Here is a 20,421-nt window from a genome sequence, read left to right as displayed (position 1 = left end):
TGTTCACATAAGAGCACAATATGGCCATGGGAATTTTATGTGGTTTAAAAGGGTAGGCAATCCCTCTAAAACATTGCAAGCACCTAATTAAGAAATTAACAGCTTTGTAAAACTATTGCAATTATGGTTGGAACGAAAACCAGCAAAAAAAAATTTTTTTAAATGAGTATACGAGGGTACATGTACACACACATTTATTTAATTTGAATGTGAGAAGTAAGAAATTAACCATCATTCATATAGATGCCACTGAAAAGTAAAAGCAAAAACATGAAACTGCAATTTATCAATATATAATACAGGTAATGGGCAAAATACTAAACAAAAAGGTCCAAAAATGATAAATCCAGCTGTTTGAAGTTTGAGTTTGAAGTGCAGCACGGTGCCCTGCCGGTAAGGGTCTCCTCTCACGTAGCATTATAGCTCAAATAAAGTACACACCATATCTGCAGAGTAAGAAAGCAGTGTCAGCATCCGTGTTTTTAAGATCAGTCATTCTGAGCAAACGGAATTTAAAAATACATTGGCAACCAAGATACACCTGTATACATATGGATATTTGTACCAGAACTGTATGGTCACTCCCTTCCACCATCTCAGGAACACCAGGAGTGCTTTATTACAACAGGGTTTTTTTTTTTTTTTTTTTGGCATTTTCAATGTTCAGACTGATCCTTATTTTTTTTTTCCCCCAAATTCTCATAAGTAAACAAAACAAACAAAACGTGAATGATTGTGGGGAAACAGACAGGTGGAGAGAGACATGGATGGAAAATAAATCTGTCTGCTTGTTGATAGGCAGGCATCACACAGATGAACCAATTCTTGTGAAATGAGAAACTCAGTCCTGGGGTCCCTCTGTGCATGCTGGTTTCTCCCCCCCCCCCCCAGTTGTCCACAATTTCATCAATTAGCAGCCATTGATTCACCGGTCTTTAATTTGATCAGTTAAAAATAAAGTTGCCTTTTTATGCAATAGCTTACAATATGGACATAGGAATTTTATTATTCATAGCTTGCATACCCATTTCTGACATCATTTAAAAGGGTAAATAATACCTTGAAACATCAATAGCATAGTTAAGAAATCAACAGCCTGTTAGATTTCTGGGATTGCAACTGTGGTTGGAACAAAAACCAGCATATACAAGGAAGCTCCAGGGCCAAGTTTGGGAACCAGTGGTAAACCATGATACACCATCTGTTCATCCTAATGGTTTTAAATCCCCCACTGCTGTTCATCCACCAGACCTGCACTACAAGAGGCAGTTGCCATTTCCCATCACTACAGGCCACATAGTACTACAGCAGAAGTGGGCCGTATGCATTTCTGGATTTCATACCAACTTCTGGCCTTAATTACATAATTAGCCTTTTTCACCATCTGACATTTTAGCTGCAGTACATTTCTTGGTAAACAACAGCCTAAAACTGCTCGTGTCCCCCGTTTTAAGGTGATCCAGTGTGAACTAGTATTGGTGCATGCATCCAATTAGTCCATTTAGCCAGGGTATATTGGTGGAAACAAAAACCTGCATACACACCGGCCCTCCAGGACCAGAACTGCCCAGCCCTGTACTACAGGCAAGCTACAGTAGTACCGTACCGGGGTTGTTCATGCTCATCCTGAGCACTCTGAAGGACTCTCCGGTGAGCGTGTGGATCTCGTTCCGGAGTCGGCGGCGGCCGTCGACTGTAAGGTGCCAGAGGCAGGACTTCCTCTTTCCCTCGCTGGACACCTGCTGGGGAGTCTTCCGGAAGCTGTTGCTGAAACACAGGTTGTGCCGAATAGTGTTCTTCCAACCGTCGGGTGCAGTCTGGAAGAACGGAAAGTGCTCTCTATAGGGAAAGGCAAGGGCATTCTATTAATTGAAGGACCACCCAGGACTGTAGTTTACAAGCATTTAAGTTGGGGCCAAAACTTGGTGGTAAACTTGCACACATACAAACCTACCAATTACACGCAGGGTCACACACATTTGTGTAAAAAAAAAAAAAAAAATTTTTTTAAAGACAAGTTCAGATATGTTATTTATCCAACCAGAATGACAGTAGTATAAAGAGACAGAGATAATCCTAGATTTAAATTTAAACTGAGCCAGCCTCCCTAAGACATTCAGTGGGAGACCATTCCAGTGACAGGACAGTGGATAAATGCTCTACTCTAGGTTCTTGAACCTGGGAACAGTCAGATAGCCAGCATGTAGCGAGCAAATGGTGCAAATCCATTTAAGGCTTTATATGTCAGTCATATGACTTTAAAAATCATCTCTGGCTGGTATTGGGAGCCAATACAGGGACTTGAGTAATGATCAGATTATTTGTTCTACATAGTCCAAAACTTGTAAATTAAGACCACAGAGTGCAGAAAAATAATACCCCTAGTTGTATTACCCCTTGTATTTGCCCTTACCTAGTGAAGTTATAAATCTGCTGCACGTTCAAGCTCCCGGTGCGGCTGCTGTTCAGCGCCATGGCGATGAGGATGCAGTAGTTGACTGGCGGTCGAGGCCACGCGCCGCTCTTAAGGTTGTTGCTCTCCTGAAGGACCCGCTGCAGCCGCTTGTTCTGAGCGAGATTCAGCTTCCGTACGCGGTCCTTGGGAGACTTCACCTTGCGCGCACCGCTCTTCATCTTACGGCAAACGGGGACATCTACGGAGGATGCGTCGTCCTCATCTGTAAGCTAAGAAAACCGGTTAGAAATGGGTGGGCAGATCGCAGGCTTCCGGCAATGTAGTACTAGGAGTCCTGGGATGTACGCACAAGATACTCGCTGGACGAGGAGGCGTCGTGTAGGGATTCGTCAAGTGACGGCTCCACGACGGGCGATGGAGAATGTGCGCTTGGAACAGGGGCAATTGTTGGCGCGGGGACGGTCATGACAGCGGGGTGCTGCTCTGTGACGTCAGACGTCTCCGTCAGAGGCCTGGATGGCCGTTTCGGATACTTAATAGTACAAGCCAGGGTTGGGTTCACCATCAACCATAGATTTGGCTGCACCTGGGGTTCTTAAAGCAAAAATGTGAATGTGGTTGTTACCAATATCCACATCAGTTAAAACCTACCCGTTTTACACACCAGTTGCGTACGCATTACATGAAGTGTGAGCATGCCTTTTAGAAATGAAATGAAGGCCTTTTAAAAAGGAGGTTTCAACATTTCCTAAATGGAACGAGAGAAAGTCTCCCACTCATTCACAAATCAGCCCACCTTCTGATTCTTGGCAAGACTGAGATGACAAATCATCCTTCCCTGAAGAAGTCCGCCGGGCGATCCTGGCATAGTGCCACTGCACCAAATACTGGTCATTTCGTTTTTCGTCTGATATATGTTGAGGAAAAGATTTCGGTCAATTTAGTAAGTTACATTCTTCCCTATACCTGCAATTCCAATAATTGTTGCCCGTATTGTAAATGCATTGTTTGTTTTTTTTCCTTCCCCATTAGGGACCATACCTTGAAAGAATTGATCAGTAGTCGTGGTAAGTTTGATTTCTTCATTCATGTCCCAGTCATTGAGACATGTTCTTAGATGGAGATCGAGGAAACTGCTCCGGTTTTGAAGATGCAAAAACATACTTTGAATCTACACCTTGTGCGCAATGCGCCAGTTAAAGTTAGAAGCGGTGTCTGACAGCCCTTCTTCTACAGAGGGTCGACTGCTATAGAGTTGCTCAGAGTATTACATCGAACCAATTGAAGTTGCGTCACCAGGTGTGAACGATTTTCAATTAACCGAGAAAGCAGCTGCTGCTCGTTGGAACCTCAAGAATGGCAAACCAGGCCATTTTGGCTCAATATGATAGAATAAAAATAGCGTGCGTTTGTAGTTGAAATTGCATTATAAGGCCGCTTGGCGCCTCCCCTTCTCCGAACTTCCACCTCACGCTCTCGACTACTGTCTGTTCTGGTTCCACGGTGGTGGAACGAATCTCTTCCCATCTTCAAGCGCAAACTAAAGACGCTCCTCTTCAAGCTGCACCTGTCCCTCCCTACCTCCCTGTAAACCTTAATTGTTGTCTTTCTGTGATCTACTTATGTATCAGGATGTTTAGTTTGGCTAGGTAAGCAGTGTTTGGCTAGGTAAGCGGTTTGTTCATACATTTCTGTGTTGCAGTATTACGATAAAAAAAGATCAAATAGGCCCTGGTCCTTATCTTTGTTGTGCAGGTAGCAGTTGGAATTGTACTTCCCTCTAGGGTCTTCCTGCGCACTTATCCCTGGTTATGGGTATGTATTTTGCACTTTGTTGTATGTCGCTCTGGATAAGAGCGTCTGCCAAATGCCATTAATGTAATATATGAAACTGCATACACTGATTTACAGCAGATAAACAGTTTTCGAGTTTGCGAATTCTCAGCATTGTGTTTATCTGGACCTTGCTCTACCTGGCAAGTGATATCTTGACACTAGAGCTACAAGGATATATTCACTGGTTCAACGGTTATTATGTTTTGGCGTTTAAAGCCAAGTGGTGTTTCATTTTTCTCATAATCGCAGGACGCAATTTTATTTAAAATCGCCGATGAACTTATGTATAAATAGTAAGTTTCGTTTTAAGTTTCTAATTAAATGGCAACTGACTTTTGCCGTCATCTTAATTCAAAACCACAATGGTTTTGAATTAAGATGACGGCAAAAGTCAGTTGCTATTTAATTAGAAACTTAAATGGATTTTATTTTGACTAAATTCATGGTTGTGGTTTTATTGCGCACACGTCGCCTGGTTGCACTGGGATTTTGAAATCAACCTGGTGAATTAATTAGGCCTATGCATCCTTGGATATCTGGAATTATCAGTCACACTGAATTCCCTAGAACAACAAAAATAATTTTGTTCAACTGTGTGCAGAATCTCACATCACTGGAATGATCCACTGCTGTATTGTAGGCAAATTGCAGATATATTTTGCCATTTTTTTGCTTCACTGTTAATAAACCCCACAATTACACCGCAGAAAACGCAGAAAGAAACTTTATTTTGAAATGCATTTCCAGGTTTTTCCATAGCCCATGCTCCATGTAATTGTTATTAGGTGACAAAGAGCATTAACATTGCATTCACTATATGCATTCATGGCAGAATTTGTAGGCACTAATATACAAGGAAATAAAGAGCTTACGCTCTGCATATAATTATCCGCTTTTAGCTGCTGAAGAAATTTAGATTAAGCACTTTGCTCCTGGAATAAGCATGAGCTGTCAACTTGCATTCAATATGCAACTCCATCTAAACAACTTTAGAATGAGCATTAGGCTACCAAATACACACATACAAAGCTTTGTTGTAAATGCTAGTACTTTCCACCTGGATCCATTGTGGTTCTTTTTCAGTATATTTTGAAGGAAAGGAATGATAGGACCAAAAAGAAAACCTCAGTAACCTCAAATGATACTAAAAGGAAAAGTTTTCAATTTAATGAAATGTATTGGCCAATGCAGTTTTCTAAAAACCCAAAGCAATAATCAAAATAAAATGCATCGCATGATGTGATGTCTCTCAATCCTCAGTGTTTCCGATGAGTATGGATACGATGAGACCCACAATCAGGAGAAGCATGGCCACCGACAGCAGGACTGTGATGATGATCATGGCAGCACTGCGTCCTGGCAGGCTTTCATCGATTTGGGTGTAGCTGGTGGCTGAAAAGGAGAGCAGACAAGTGTAAATAGACATACAGTGCCCAACATAATGTTTGGGACGAAGACCCACCATTTATTTGCCAGTGTACTCCACAATTTTGGATTTGTAATAATAAAAAAAATCACATGTGCACATTGTCAGATTTTAATAAAGGGCATTTTTATACATTTCAGTTTCACCATGTAGAAATTACAGCAGTGTTAATACATAGTCCGCCCATTCTAGGGCACACAATGTTTAGGACACAGCAATGTCTTATTTTCAGGTTGTCCTACAAGTGATACTCAAACTCTTCGCATTTGAGTGGATTTCTATAATAAATAAATAAATAAACACTGCTGTAATGTCTACATGGTGAAGCCAAAATATATTTAAAAAAATACCCTTTATTAAAATCTTTAACCACGTGATTTTATTTATTCATTACAAACATCAAATTGTGGTGTATGGAGGCAAATAAATAAACGATGGGTCTTTGTCCCAAACATTACGGTGGGCACTGTCTGTGCTACAAATAATTGAGTGCAGGTGAACTAAAGTAGTGATTGTTTGTGATTGTGCATAAGCCTTCGATACGCCCTGTTCATTCTGGGTTTCATCAAGCCTCACACATTCAGAGCCAGGGAAGGACGAATGACGTTTAAAAAAAAAAAAACTTCAAAATGGTTCGGTGCTGTGAGTGACTCATGAAACTCAAAATCCCATGACTACTTGCGGCTCATTCAGTTGATATCACACTCACAACCTGTCCTGACAGAGTTGCAATAATGTATAGGTTCACACCCAAATGTGAGCATAACTTTATAAATGTTCGTAATTTTTGGAAACCTCATCACTTGCCATTTTCATACATTAATTGTATGCTTATGTAATCGAATGCTTTTGTTGGTATTTATAAATATATGCTAAGCATAAAAAATTAAGATGAATGGCCTTGACAAACCAAGGGCTCAAGAAATTGACTTGGTCTATTGGCAGCTGCATTATATCCTATGGTAAGTAATGGCAGGAAGGTTGCAAAGGCTTTTAGAGGGAAAAGGAAATTAGGTAGACATGGCTCTTTCCAGCCCATAATTACCTGTCCTTGTGGAAGCTGTCAGAACACTGCTTTTGTCTTGATCCACAATATATTGAAAGCTGGCAGGAAGAAAAAATAAATTGCATTTATTTCAATAAGGAATCAAATCCTAAGAGCACCACAAATTAGACCGAATGGTCTGTGTGCTATACATATGTATGGAGTGTGATTACTCAGGTTTGTTCAATTGTTTCCTCGGTGCAGGTAAAAGAGAGGTTTAAGTATCTAGTCTTGATTTTGAGGCTGCGAAAAAAAAAAAAAAACATCCAGAGACACAAGGCAAGCCTTAGGCTTACCAGAATCAACCATTCGGAACATCATTAAGAAGAAAGTGAGCAGTGGTTAGCTCTGTAATCACAAATGGCCTGGTAGGAAGAGCTCTAGATTTGATGACAAAGAATTCCAGCCATTATAAAGAAAAGCCCACAAACAAACATTCTTCAGGAGGCAGGCGTGGACGTGTCTTCACAAGACCGCACAAACCAAACTACAGAGGCAGCACTGCATGAGGCAAACCTCTATTTAGCTGCAAAAAAAACAGGATCGCCAGGTTGGGAGCGTGTCTATGTTCCCACAGCTCTATGTTCCCACAGCCCTATGTTCCCACAGCTCTATGTTCAGTTGACTTCACACTTGTGCAGGCTGCTTGCATGGGACCTGAAGAAATCCAGTGTATGTTTGTGCACTTTAGACACAGTACACGTTCAATTATCTATACGTTTTTAATGAACAAGCAAACAAGCGAAATAAGCGAAAATAAATACACTATTTATGCAGTTCACTTAAAACTGGAAACGGCTCTACATCAGTACTTTTCAACCTTTTATGTGCCAGGAACAGGCATCTGCAAGTGCTGTCCTTTGAGGACTATTTTGACATCTAAATATATAAAGTTCAGTTTACACGATCAAAAATAAACATTTAATTTTGAAAAAAAATCAAATCTTAGAAATGTGGGAACATAGGGCTGTGGGAACATAGGGATGACCCCGCCAGGTTACGGTACCTCAAGGAGCCTGGGAAAAGTCTCGTGAACAAATGAGACCTAGGCTCACGTTCACTTGTATCAGAGTGTTGGCAAGACCAAAGTGTGTAGGACAGAATTAACTGCCCAAGGTTCTGAATTCTGAAATGTACAGAAGCATCCTATCAGCTCAAGTTCAAGCAAATGTTTCCAAACTCATTGGATGATGCTTTATCCTACAGCAAGACAATGGGAGCAAGACTCATGCAAGAAAGAATTACATGTTCATATTTTAACTTTCTCTTACTTAGTTTTTTTTTTTTTTTTACATATGATGGGCTAGTATGAATGTGCCATGTTAGATTAATCAAATGCTTGTAACTTCAGAAAATTAGCACAGAAATATTGATGAATGCCACCTCTTTGTAAATGGGCGAGTGTTCGTGAGAATTGTGAATTGGCATAATTGACACTCCAGAAATATAAGGCTAGGTGTGTCCAGAGGACTCATTAAAAAAAATAGATAGATGGCTCTATGGGATCAATATGAATATATATGAATGTGGGACGTAGTCTACCAACAAACATTGTCAACACCTAATTGGGTGGTTTGGGCAAAACATAGCAATATGGTGGACTGTTGATAAACTCTTTCTTTTATTCCCCCTAATCAGTCCAGTAAAATATGTTTCTGAAAAACATTTGAGGTGAGAAATAAACAATCCAGTTGCTGGATCTTGAATCATATTTCATCTGCAATGCCTAATTTTAAGGTTTGATCCCGTGTATGAAAATACCCATTCATAAAAGCTGAGTGTGCATTTTAACTACATGTGCATGCATTTTAACCATGCAGCTGTAATTGTGTCATTGAATGAATGAGCCGTATTTGTTTTGGAGGACACCGAGAACAACACTTCTAATGTCACGTGCTGTGTGTGCACAAGAACCCAGAATCCCTTGACAATGCCAACCTGTATTCGGTCCCATTTCTGAGATTCGTCACTTGGTATCCCAGTTCTTTGTTAAGGGTGACTTGGCCGTTGTTCTCAGTAACTGAAATGAGACCCCTCTTGGACCGACAACCTGGGACTTTGAATATTTCCGTCAGGGTGTCTGTTGGGAAAACATTCTCAGTCAAAACCTTGAATATCTTCTACTGGGAAACTGATAGTATGTTTGTACCCCCCTCTCCCGGAGCTGTTAATTTTATCTAGCATAGTTTATCTCCTCTTAATATTTAAAAAATTGTAATTCACCAGAGACACTGGTGGTAATTGTTCTTACTACTGACTACTTTATTGTTACCTTGATAATTCGCAGCTGTGTTTGAATCTAATGCTGACACTCCTTGCTTCGGTTCCTAACTTGTCTATCCCTGCCCACTGTTCTCGAGATGAAACTGAGACTTGGTCATGGGTAGATTGTGTGCTGGACATCCACACAGAAATGGTTCAGTGGAAATAACATCCACGTTCTGCAATGGCCATCTCAATCTCCACTCGCCTTAAATCCCATCAAAAACCTGCGGTTTAAACTGTAGCTGGGGTCCATATGCACAAACCCAAGGATATCAAAGCTTCTAAACAGGTCTGCATGGACGAATGGCCAAAAATCACAAATTATAGGAAAATACTAGGGTATAAGTATTAACCCAGGAGTGTCAATAATTCTGAAACCTGTTTTTTTGTGGAATTATATTATTTATTTGACTTTGGCTGATTCCACTGAAATCATTAATAAAGCACACTGCTTTACACATGTTTCAAAGTAAAGCATATCTCAACACAGTTTACAGTAATTTTGCACATATTTATCTATGACACCAGTATTTCTGCGGCCCACTTTATGTATCATTGTTATTGTCCCATTACTCACTCGCATCATTAGTTCCAGTGCTGTTGTATTGAAGGTCTACTTGCTTGCCGGCCAGAGAACAGGGTGGGAGGCTGAGGATCAGCGAGTTTGAGAAGTTGCCGGTCAACACGTTGTTCTGCAGCAGCTTCAATGCAAATTCTGCAATTCAATTAGATTTGACTTTACTCCAATAATGACTCTGAAAAACTACAGGATCGTTCAGAGGCTGGCCAAAATGTTAACGACTGCACCTAAAGTAGCTGGAATTCTGTCTGAACTTTGACCAAAATATTTGGGTTTTTTTTATGATGATGATGATGATGATTTAAACATAATTCCAGTCATGCTTTTAAAAGCATACACTGCTTATATTCTCTCAATATGAAGTAAGAATATAGAAAATATTTTATACTTTTTAGAATTAATGTCAATCTTATTTTTGAAACTAACTTCCAGATTATGATCATTTGTTCACACTTCATGATTTAACTAGTTGTTAACATGAATTAATTGACATACTATTGCATGAATTAAGCATGAAATGAACTTTTCATTAGTTAATGTATTTGTTAACTAGCAACTAATTATTAGTTACATGCATATTTATACATTGGCAAACCATAGGATAAACATATAATTAGCTCACCATTAACAAATACATTAGCTGTTCTTTTCATTCCAATATGAATTAAGTATGTTTTTGGCATTAAATAATGTAGTTGTTAACATAAATTAATGATGTACAGATACATAAACAAAGCACTACAGATTGGCTTCTTAGTATTTTATCTACGTTAGTCAATGCCAATTAATGTAACATTTTTGTAAAGTGTTACCAATAAATGTTCCTTACCAGCATTTGCAATGGTGAAAAACGCACCAAAGACGATTAAAATTATGTTCTTCATGATTTTTCTGAAGCGTTGATTTGTGTGGAGCGGACAGTCGAATGTGCAGTGTCTGTGTGAACCGCACTGTGAGAAACAGGTGAGACCAGAATATCCTGAGTTATTCTCTAGGTCAGCCAACCAGAGGGCAGGAAACTCCCCAGGTTCACTGAGAGCGGAAACCAGTCTGTCCAGAGGTGTTTTTGTTCGTGTAAGCTTTATTTACACCCCCACACACACACACCCTTCACTCGCCCCACAATGCACTGTGTGAATTAATGTGACGAAAGATCAATGTCTGTTAAAATCTCAAATACTTTAACGGTGACATCACAGAGCAGGGAAGCTCATTTCTCTTGCACTCAGAAACACAATGAAAGGACTCGAAGCATACTTTGGTGGGGCCAATAGATCATGCCTCTGCATGTGTGCTTCTTTGTGCCATCTACCCCACACCCTGAGTTCTTCTGTGTGATGTACACCCCACACCACACCCTGCGGTGTTCTGTGTGATGTACACCCCACACCACACCCTGCGGTGTTCTGTGTGAGGTACACCCTACACCGTGATTTTGCTCTTTTGTGTGATGTCCACTCCACAATGTGCTCTTCTGTCTGACATGATGTATATTAACATAACGTACACTCAGTGATCACTTTATTAGGTAGACCTGTACACCATAAAACCATGCCGACGTGGTCAAGAGGTTCAGCTGTTTTTCAGACCAAATGTTAGAATGGGGAAGAAATGTGCAAAAACACATTGTTAATGAGAGAGGTCAGAGGAGAAGGGCAAGACTGGTTGAAACTGACAGGAAGGTGACAGTAACTCAAATAACGCATTACAACAGTGGTATGCAGAAGAGCATCTCTGAACACACAACACATCATAACTCTAAGTGGATAGGCTGCAGCAGTAGAAGACTTAATATGTCTATAAAATAAGTAATAAATACCTAATAAAGTGCTCACTGAGTGTATATCTGAGCTATTGGATCAGGTATCTTGATGACATCAATAATTAGTGGCCTATAAATGTTTTAGCCTCATTGCATATCTTCTCCCACAGTTTCGTGAGATTTGAATATAGAGATTTTTTTTCTAAAAGACTTGTAGCCTAAGCCATGTGATGGCATGGTGGTACAGTGCACAACACTGCTGCCTGGCAACAACAATGTCAAGGGTCCTGACTTGGGATTTTTCTGTGTGCCGTTTGTATCTCGCTGTTTTTCAGCTCTTAAAAAATGTCTTCCGGACAGATGAGATGAAGATGAACTTATATCAGAGTGATGGCAAGAGCAAAGTATGGAGGAGAGAAGGAACTGTCCCAAGATCCAAAGCATACCACCTCATCAGTGAAACACGGTGGTGGGGGTGTTACAGCCTGGACATGTATGGATGGCTGCTGAAGGTGCTGGCTCACTTATGGTAAATGGCAGGCATTTATATAGCGCCTTTATCCAAAGCGCTGTACAATTGATGCTTCTCCATTCACCCATTCATACACACACTCACACACCGACGGCAAATGGCTGCCATGCAAGGCCCCGACCAGCTCATCAGGAGCATTTGGGGGTTAGGTGTCTTCCTCAGGGACACTTCGACACAGCCCGGGTGGGGGATTGAACCGACAACCCTCCGACTGCTCTTACTGCCTGAGCCATGTCTCCACAGTGAACTAAGATAGCTTCATTTATCAACTGCTGATGGTCGTAGCAGAATGAATTCTGAAGTGTATAGACCCATCCTATCTGCTCAATCTCAAGTGAATGGTGGCGGTTCATTCTACAGCAAGACAATATTCCCAGACATACTGCTAAAGTTACAAAAGGGGCGATGACTATGTATAAACACTGCTGTAATTTCTATATGGTGAAACCAAAATTTATAAACATGCCCTTTCTTAAAATGTGCACTTTATCCAAGTGATGTTTTTTCTAATAGAACATTATTACAAATTACAAATAGCTAATTGTGGAGTACAGAGGCAAATAAATAAATGATGGGTCTTTGTCCCAAACATTATGGAGGGCACTGTTTACTGTTTACTACTATTTACTTTAACTGCAGACATTCAGCTCTAATTTGAGGGCATTTACATCCAAATCAGGTGAATGGTGTAGGAATTACAACAGTTTGTATACGTGCCTCCCACTTTTTAAGGGACCAAAAGTAATGGGACAAACTAACAATCATAAATCAAACTTTCACTTTTTAATACTTGGTTGCAAATCCTTTGCAGTCAATTACAGCCTGAAGTCTGGAACGCATAGACATCACCAGACACTGGGTTTCATCCCTGGTGATGCTCTGCCAGGCCTCTACTGCAACTGTCTTCAGTTCCTGCTTGTTCTTGGGGCATTTTCCCTTCAGGTTTGTCTTCAGCAAATGAAATGCATGTTCAATCGGATTCAGGTCAGGTGATTGACTTGGCCATTGCATAACATTCCACTTCTTTGCCTTAAAAAACTATTTGGTTGCTTTTGCAGTATGCTTCGGGTCAATGTCCATCTGCACTGTGAAGCGCTGTCCAATGAGTTCTGAAGCATTTGGCTGAATATGAGCAGATAATATTGCCCGAAACACTTAAGAATTCATCCTGCTGCTTTTGTCAGCAGTCACATCATCAATAAATACCAATTCCATTGGCTGCCATACATGCCCACGCCATGACACTACCACCACCATGCTTCACTGATGAGGTGGTATGTTTTGGATCATGAGCAGTTCCTTTCCTTCTCCATACTCTTCTCTTCCCATCATTCTGGTACAAGTTGCTCTTTGTCTCATCTGTTCATAGGATGTTGTTCCAGAACTGTAAAGGCTTTTTTAGATGTTGTTTGGCAAACTCTTTGGATCTCATATTGAGAGTTGACAGCAACAGATTCCAAATGCAAATAGCACACTTGAAATGAACTCTAGACCTTTTATCTGCTCCTTGTAAATGAGATAATGAGGGAATAACACACACCTGGCCATGGAACAGCTGAGCAGCCAATTGTCCCATTACTTTTGGTCCCTTAAAAAGTGGGAGGCACATATAGAAACTGTTGTAATTCCTACACCGTTCACCTGATTTGCATGTAAATACTCTCAAATTAAAGCTGAAAGTCTGCAGTTAAAGCATATCTTGTTCGTTTCATTTAAAATCCATTGCGGTGGTGTATAGAGCCAAAAAGAGGAGAATTGTGTCAATGTCCCAATATTTATGGACCTGACTGTATTTTGCACCATCTCTATAGACTAGTGTGCGTGAAAATCCCAGTGGATCAGCAGTTTCTGAGATATTCAAACCACCCTGTCTGCCACAAACAATCAGTCCACGGTCGAAGTCACTTAGATCACATATATTCCTCATTCTGATGGTTGATGTGAATATTAGCTGAAGCTCCTGGCCCGTATCTACATGATTTTTTGCATTGCACTGCCACACAATTGGCTGATTAGATAATCGCGTTAATAAGTAGGTGTAATAAAGTAAAAATGTTCCTAATAAAGTGCTCTGTGAGTGTATGTCAAATATTGTAATTTATAGTCATTTCGAACTTTTCCAACCTCTTAACAGTCGCTTTAAGTTCATATTATTTTGGTGCCCTCTAGTGGGAAATTCAGAAATTCAGAGGCGGTCACTCTGAAAACAAACATTTGGAAAAGTTCTAATAGGTCATCAGCTGTTAAGTTAGCAATAATGTTATTGGCAGGTTGGTGTATCTGCATATGGTGACAAAGATGGATTCTGCTGCATGGAGATCCCTGTTCACAAATCTGTCAGTGTTTTTGATTATCTGTGTCTACATTTGAATACCTTTTGCCCTTTGGATACTTGCATTGGAGTAGTTGAAGCTGTATCTTTGCACTATTTTTATGCTTGTAAATTTTATTCCGATTTTAAAGTTTTAGGATCGAAATGAACACATCGGCATTATAATTAGTTAATGCCGTCGCTTGATAAAAGTACGATCGAATTGACCAAAGGTATGCCGTTAACAAAACATATTTTCGAAAGTATCTTGCTGTCTGTTATTGATTTACAAGACAACAAACATTTAAGAAGCCGGAGGTGAAATAATCTGGTTACCAGTCCAGTTTATTAACTAAAAAGGCATAAAATATTGCTTACGAATGCTCAATATACAGTGGATGGTGCTGTTTTCTATCCCGGTGGCATGAATCGAGGGTTTATTTATAGCAGCGGACTCATTCATAACAGTGGGCTTTGCTATTGTGAAAACGAGCATGGACAGTATCCAAGCAACTAACCGAGGAGGCCGTAGAAAATTAGACAAAAGGGCTTTCAGTGTGCGTTTAGAGAATGCAAAGATGTTTTTTTATAGTCTACTGTTCATGATCTGATGCAACTTGCTCTCTGAAATCACAACGATTGTGATATATTAGAAACCTGTTACATAAAGTATGTAGTTAACAGGAATATTATTACTTTTGGTAAACTGCCAGTTCCAACCAAATGCTTATTAGGCTACCATTTGCGTGCTGCCTTTTTAATCAGCCATTCTCATGGCCTAACAGCCAGAGGGGGCGCGGTCGGGGGGTGTGTGTTTCTGAGTAGGGGACGGGGCGGGGTTCCAAAAGCGGAAAAGGATGTACACGGAGACTTAGCCAGGACCGCCCACACACGAGGGGAGGGGACATGAGGGCGGTGCTAATTTTTCCCCCAACATTAATTATCTATCAAATGTATTAACTTGCTGGCTAAATTACGGAAATCGTGTCTTCAACACAGCGACATCCAATGCAGCGTTAGTTCGATGATTTGCACATGCTTCCGCCGACTTTCCTGACGGTGTTACTCACCGGATTTAGCTAACACCTAGCCTACTGTCTCATACTCGCAAAAACTTCCCGTCAGAGCTGAGACGCAGACAGTAAGAGAGAAGAGGCTCAGCAGGAAAAAGGGAACGGCGTAACAAGTCAGCGATATTTAAAGTAAAGAGCTTGTAATGTTAGCAGATTAAAACGCGATTCTTTGCACTAACGTTACATAAGAAGGGTTGCATTAGCGATTAAACAACCCTCTGAATTCATTTGTTTCCGGAGCGGAGTGGTCCGTTTGTTATCTTGCTTGCTAGTAGTAGTCCTTTGCAGCTGTCTTGCTACGCTAACAGATTCCTGCATCTTGCGTCGGTGTCAGCGTTTGATACAGAAGGCTAAGGGGATTTAATGGGACCCCCGTCTTTTCACCCTCTTCGGATCCTTGCTCGGATCTGACACAAGCGCAGTCCACCACAGAGTGATCCGGCCGAATTACCACTCAGCCTGGGAAGGAGGGCAGCCCCCCCGGCCCCCGGGGTCTCCCCGGCCGGCTGCAGCAAAGCATGGCAGGAAATCTGAAGAAAGGTGGGGGGCTAATCGGGATGATGAAGGACGCTTTTCAGCCTCATCACCACCACCTCCATTCCCATAATCAGCCGGGGACCGTGGACAAAAAGACGGTGGAGAAATGTTGGAAACTTATGGACAAGGTTAGTGTAACGCTTGTCCCGGACACAAACTAGCTCAGCTGACACAAGCATACTTAGCTTACGATAGCTAATAATAAGTTGACGGACTGGCTTGCTAGTATGACGCCAAGTTAGCCGGCTAGCTATACAAAAAAATATTTACCTTGCTAGTAGGAGTTTTTGCCGTTAGCGTTCGCTATATAGCTAACGCAGTCAATACAAATGTGCATTGTTGGCAGAAGTCCCAGCTAGCCAATTAAGATAATGGTTTAATGTTAGCTAGCTATAGCCTATTGATCCTTGCAATATCACAAGTTAAGCAACATTTAGCTTTGACATCGAGCATGCACATAGCCAACATTTAACTTTTCAGTTAACTTGACAGTTTGTTTTGTACTCTGTAACATTATACTTAGCTAGCAACAATTTCATTCATGCATGGACGTGGTGCAATGATGTTAGCTATCACAATTTATTCAAGCTAACATAACTCTTGTAGCTTCCTACGTGTAATGTCAGCTAGCTAATTTAGTATTTTAAATGCCAGCCTCCATAACACTGCACCGCAACGAATCAGCATTTCAGAAGCCTTTAAACGCTGGTGAAATTACTAACTTAGTGTGCACCCATAGATGTCACGTTGTGCCAGTAATGGCTTATAACGCAGTTGCACTATGAGATTTAGCGGTTGATTGCTTTGCGTTCGAGTCAGAACACCCTCGTAAAGCATTTTGATTCAGGTCTATAAGTGGCCCGATCGTACGTATTACTCCTATTGCGTATAACTGTGATTCAAGTGATTTATGTTAGCCTAATTCAGTTTGTTAAATGATTCAGGAATAAGGTTTCAGTTCATGACTTAATAGCCTCATGACTTGATACCAAAAGGCAGTAGTTGGTTTAGTGGACTACAGATATAGTTCTGTGAATGAAAGCAGTAGTTCTCAACCCTTTTTTCTCGCAAGGACCTGTCTGTCATCTGTGCACACTCCAGTGCAGCGCGTCTTTTGCATTCCCGTGAGCATTGCATCTCTAGCAAGATTTGGCATGATTTGGGGTGTGTTTCCAGATAAATGTCCTATGTTAACATAGCCTATATATAAAATTACGTTACCACTCCTGTTGCAGAAGCATGGTACTAAACCCTTACTATGTCTGTCTTTTAAATAACTAACTCAAGACATACTTGTATTCATACATTCTGGTGGCATATTGAATGATGCCGTCTTCAACTCATTTGATCCTAAGCTTTTTTTTTTTTTTTTTTTTTTGTTCGTTTTTTTGTCTTTATACTTATACTTGTACGTGATTGCTGATCTTATGGAGAAGCACTTATCCCAAGAATGTAATTTCCAGATCTGAGGCCCAATCTGAAGTTTTGTGTGGTCGTAACCAGAGGTCTGCAAGTACCTGATCTCTATAGCTAACATACAGTCTTTATCTTTGCCTGCAGCTCTGTCCGTATTGGTGTTCCCAGTATTAGTTTTGTTTAGGGGCTGGTTGGTGTATGCATTTATTTCATTGGCAAGGCTGATATCGGGTTAGATGTGCCTGCACTCTTTGGCAGGATTGTAGCATCCCTCTTGCACTGACACGCAAAGAAGTTTCATTGATCCCAGAAAGAAAAGGAGATCTCAGTCATAGAGGAAGTGTATTTTCCTGTACAGTCTGGAGGAGTGATTAGCTGGCAGGTTAGCCCTCCAGCCTGTTATCAGTGAAACTACCTCCAGTTCCCCCCCACATACCCCCTTAAGATTGCACCCCCAAAATAGCGTTGGACTGCTGCTCCAAAGCTTGCTTTCCAGCACACATAATTGCTCTATGTCAATGAGAATAAGTATCTTGTAAAATGTTTACAAAAAAATAAAAAATAAATTGAAGACTTCGAAGGTGCATTGTATTGCAGTGTTGTTCCCCATACTTAAAAAAAAAAAAGAATGTATGCTAGGTGCCTACATGCTTGTGCATGAGCTGTTGAGAACTTTACCTGAGTAATGGTTTGGCGTTGTGAAATCCTGGGCCTACAGTGTAGCAATACTTCTGAGGGGAAGTGGAATAGAGAAAGAGAGAACTGGAAACTAGCCTAGGTTTTGGCAATTTATCAGCTGCAGTGGCTGGTTGACCTTTGGAAATCCACAAAATGACTTGCGGCACGAAAATTTAACCCTATTTTTAAACGGCGGGATCAGATTAAAATGGGTGCAATGCTAACTCATTAGTGGTGTTTGAGGCGAGGCCCCACCTCATTATATAGCCTGTAATGAAGTACTTAGAGGCTTGGAAAGGTGCTGTCCATAATTGCATCAACACACTGATGGAATCATGACAAAAATCACAAGATTTTTGGACTATATAAAAGCAACATTTGAAAGCTAATGGAATCCAAATCCATGCGGGTTTAAACGTCTACTATGCTTGAAGGAGATCAAAGTAGAAAAAGTGGTGAAAATCAAAATAAATTTTAGGTAATTTAACTGTACAGGAAACATGATCTGATAAAATGAACATCTTGGTGAGTCTAATTATAATAATGGCTTCTTTCATATAGCCTATGGCATCATACATCCAGGGTGTAAATGCTTTTTTTTCATGTTATTGGATATGTTTTGTTTGTTTTCTTGTCATGGCTGTTTTGATAGCTAGTTGATCAGGTGCACTCCCACAAACAGTCAGGCTACAGTGTGTGTCAAGTGAGAGGACTGACAGAGTGTCTGTTTGAGAGGCAGGGAATAACGGTTTCTGTACGGCCTGTAGCTTTCATGGAAATCATAAATCCCAGTTTTCCATGGCTAGAGCTTCAGGCTGAAATGCAGCCATGGCCATCTTGTTTGAATTTTGCCATGCCATTGATAAGCAAAAAGGGAAGTTTGAGAATTTTTGGTTAGCTAGCTGTGTCACCTGGAAGAACATGTGACACAACTAACAGAGGAACGGTTCTTGCATGAGAAACGACCTCGGAAATATTGGGATTGCTGTCAGAATCAACAAGTATTTGAAAATGTATCTGTCCAGTGAATGTGCTTAACATACAGGCGCATACCAATTTCATTGCTGTCCCTAACAGGATTGATCGGTTAATGCCTGGGCTCAGTGACTTGTTCTCTTCATCAAACACTCTTATGTGCCAGTTGGCAGTGTTGTATAATGACTGGGGAACAGGGCTTGTAAATCAGAAGTCGCAGGTTTGGCTCTCTGTGGGGCACTGGCATTGTACTCTTGTGCAACATACTTAACCTGAAAAACCACAGTCCCAGAATGTGTGCATGCATGCGTACCCATCATTACGGGTGCCTCTCTGCCTGTAATTACCTGCCAGGTTGTATGAATATTCCCAGAGACTGGAAAAGAATGACCTACAGGCCGTAGGCTGTCCTGTAGCCTCACTAATGCCCCCCCCCCCCATGGTCTTATGTGGAGAATGTTTACATCCAGTCTTCTGTAGATGAGTGAATCCTCTGTCTGTGCAGTGCTTCACGAAGGCAAGACTTGAGAGTTAGCATATCAGTGGTGACACGACAGACTCTTGAGCGCTCTGGTTTCCACATCACTTAGCATAAAGTTGGTCTTTCTGAACACACACATTTGGCTGCAAAACCACAAACACTTGAATGTAATTGTCATTGCAGCCTAGTGGAACCAAATTGTAGTAATTTCTCCACAGGTCTGCTTGTTCTCAAGACCAGGGGAAACCAGTAGGTAGTGACAGGAGCTCTTTAAGCACGGACGGGGAGGGGCACTGTGGATAGTCTCACTTGTGAATAAATACCTCTTGCAAGGTCCGGAAATACAAATCCAATGCAAATCTATTTCCTCAATCGCCCGATTCTGTCCGGCGTCCGTTAATCATCTGTCTGTGACTGCCGTGCGCTTTGAGAAGTGCGTTACTGAATGTGTCCCGTTTGTTCAAACAGGACTCCAGTTTCTGTGCTAGTGCGTGTGCCGGGAAGGATATGTTTGTTGTTTGGCGGCGTAGCCTTTTGATGAGGGCACGGTTTACCATGTGTCTGGAAGCCTTCCAAATTTTATTATGATTATTATGTAGTCCTTTGTCTGAAGATCTTATCCTGGGGCGCTCGTAAGTCTGCCGTGGCAGGATGCATACAGCATGCAGGGGGAGAACTGCGTGAACAAAGATATTGGTATAGGAAAGGAATAGCTGAATTGTAATAGTAATAGGAATAGAAACGTGTCAGTAATAAAGGGCCAAGCAAAAAAAAACAAAAAACAAGAAGGAAAAGAATGGCCACAAAATAAGGCTGGAACCATTTTGATGCATGTCGGTTCCTTTTCCTGTTGATTGCCAACTTTGAACATATAAGTGTTTTTCTTCTCTATTTTTTGCCACAGACTGGCCTGCACTGTTCCCATCTCATAAATCACCTAATAGGGGAACAGGGGAGGTGGCTATATTTGACACGGCCTGTTTTTTTAAGGTTCCCTATATGCAGGAGTTTAAAAAGCACAATGCAGCTGTGACTATGGCATCATGAATGAATTGTGATGTTAGAATAGGGACATGAGTTTTTTTGTT

General features: G+C 41.0%; 3 protein-coding genes across 3 annotated transcripts in view; 1 reads left to right on the top strand and 2 right to left on the bottom strand.

The window, feature by feature from the left end:
• Positions 1-237: 237 nt before the first annotated feature.
• On the bottom strand, positions 238-3,691 carry foxr1 (forkhead box R1). The gene is made up of 6 exons (XM_061250042.1): positions 3,458-3,691; positions 3,213-3,323; positions 2,766-3,010; positions 2,414-2,685; positions 1,607-1,839; positions 238-446 (listed from the first exon to the last, which is right to left on the bottom strand). Exons 1-6 carry the CDS (start codon positions 3,576-3,578, stop codon positions 418-420), a joined length of 1,011 nt encoding a protein of 336 aa, XP_061106026.1. The 5' UTR covers positions 3,579-3,691; the 3' UTR covers positions 238-417.
• Positions 3,692-4,960: 1,269 nt separating this feature from the next.
• On the bottom strand, positions 4,961-10,553 carry LOC133133638 (uroplakin-2-like). Its single transcript, XM_061249749.1, has 5 exons — positions 10,398-10,553; positions 9,566-9,703; positions 8,662-8,803; positions 6,724-6,782; positions 4,961-5,644 (listed from the first exon to the last, which is right to left on the bottom strand). The coding sequence occupies exons 1-5, from the start codon at positions 10,450-10,452 to the stop codon at positions 5,502-5,504; spliced, it is 537 nt and encodes a 178-aa protein (XP_061105733.1). The 5' UTR covers positions 10,453-10,553; the 3' UTR covers positions 4,961-5,501.
• A 4,552-nt stretch (positions 10,554-15,105) lies between these two features.
• LOC133132691 (E3 ubiquitin-protein ligase CBL-like) overlaps positions 15,106-20,421 on the top strand; it is a 44,422-nt gene continuing 39,106 nt past the window's right edge. Inside the window, 1 exon segment of the mRNA XM_061248326.1 lies at positions 15,106-15,911. Within this exon segment, the coding sequence (XP_061104310.1) occupies positions 15,765-15,911 (147 nt within the window). The 5' untranslated portion in view covers positions 15,106-15,764.

The sequence above is a fragment of the Conger conger genome, chromosome 7, assembly GCF_963514075.1.
Source record: "Conger conger chromosome 7, fConCon1.1, whole genome shotgun sequence".
Taxonomy (NCBI): Eukaryota; Metazoa; Chordata; class Actinopteri; order Anguilliformes; family Congridae; genus Conger; species Conger conger.
Note: the sequence above shows the minus strand (reverse complement) of the source record. Positions and strands in the feature narration are given on the sequence as shown.

Coding starts and splice junctions, on each gene's coding strand:
- LOC133133638 (XM_061249749.1), bottom strand. CDS start 10,452: ATGAAGAACATAATTTTAATCGTCTTTGGTGCGTTTTTCACCATTGCA. Junction 8,804..9,565: donor CACTGGAACTAATGATGCGA/GTGAGTAATGGG, acceptor TTTTCCCAACAG/ACACCCTGACGGAAATATTC. Junction 5,645..6,723: donor GACAGCTTCCACAAGGACAG/GTAATTATGGGC, acceptor TCTCCTTTTCAG/CCACCAGCTACACCCAAATC.
- foxr1 (XM_061250042.1), bottom strand. CDS start 3,578: ATGTTTTTGCATCTTCAAAACCGGAGCAGTTTCCTCGATCTCCATCTA. Junction 3,011..3,212: donor GTCTTGCCAAGAATCAGAAG/GTGGGCTGATTT, acceptor TTTTGCTTTAAG/AACCCCAGGTGCAGCCAAAT. Junction 447..1,606: donor GATGAGCATGAACAACCCCG/GTACGGTACTAC, acceptor CTTACTCTGCAG/ATATGGTGTGTACTTTATTT.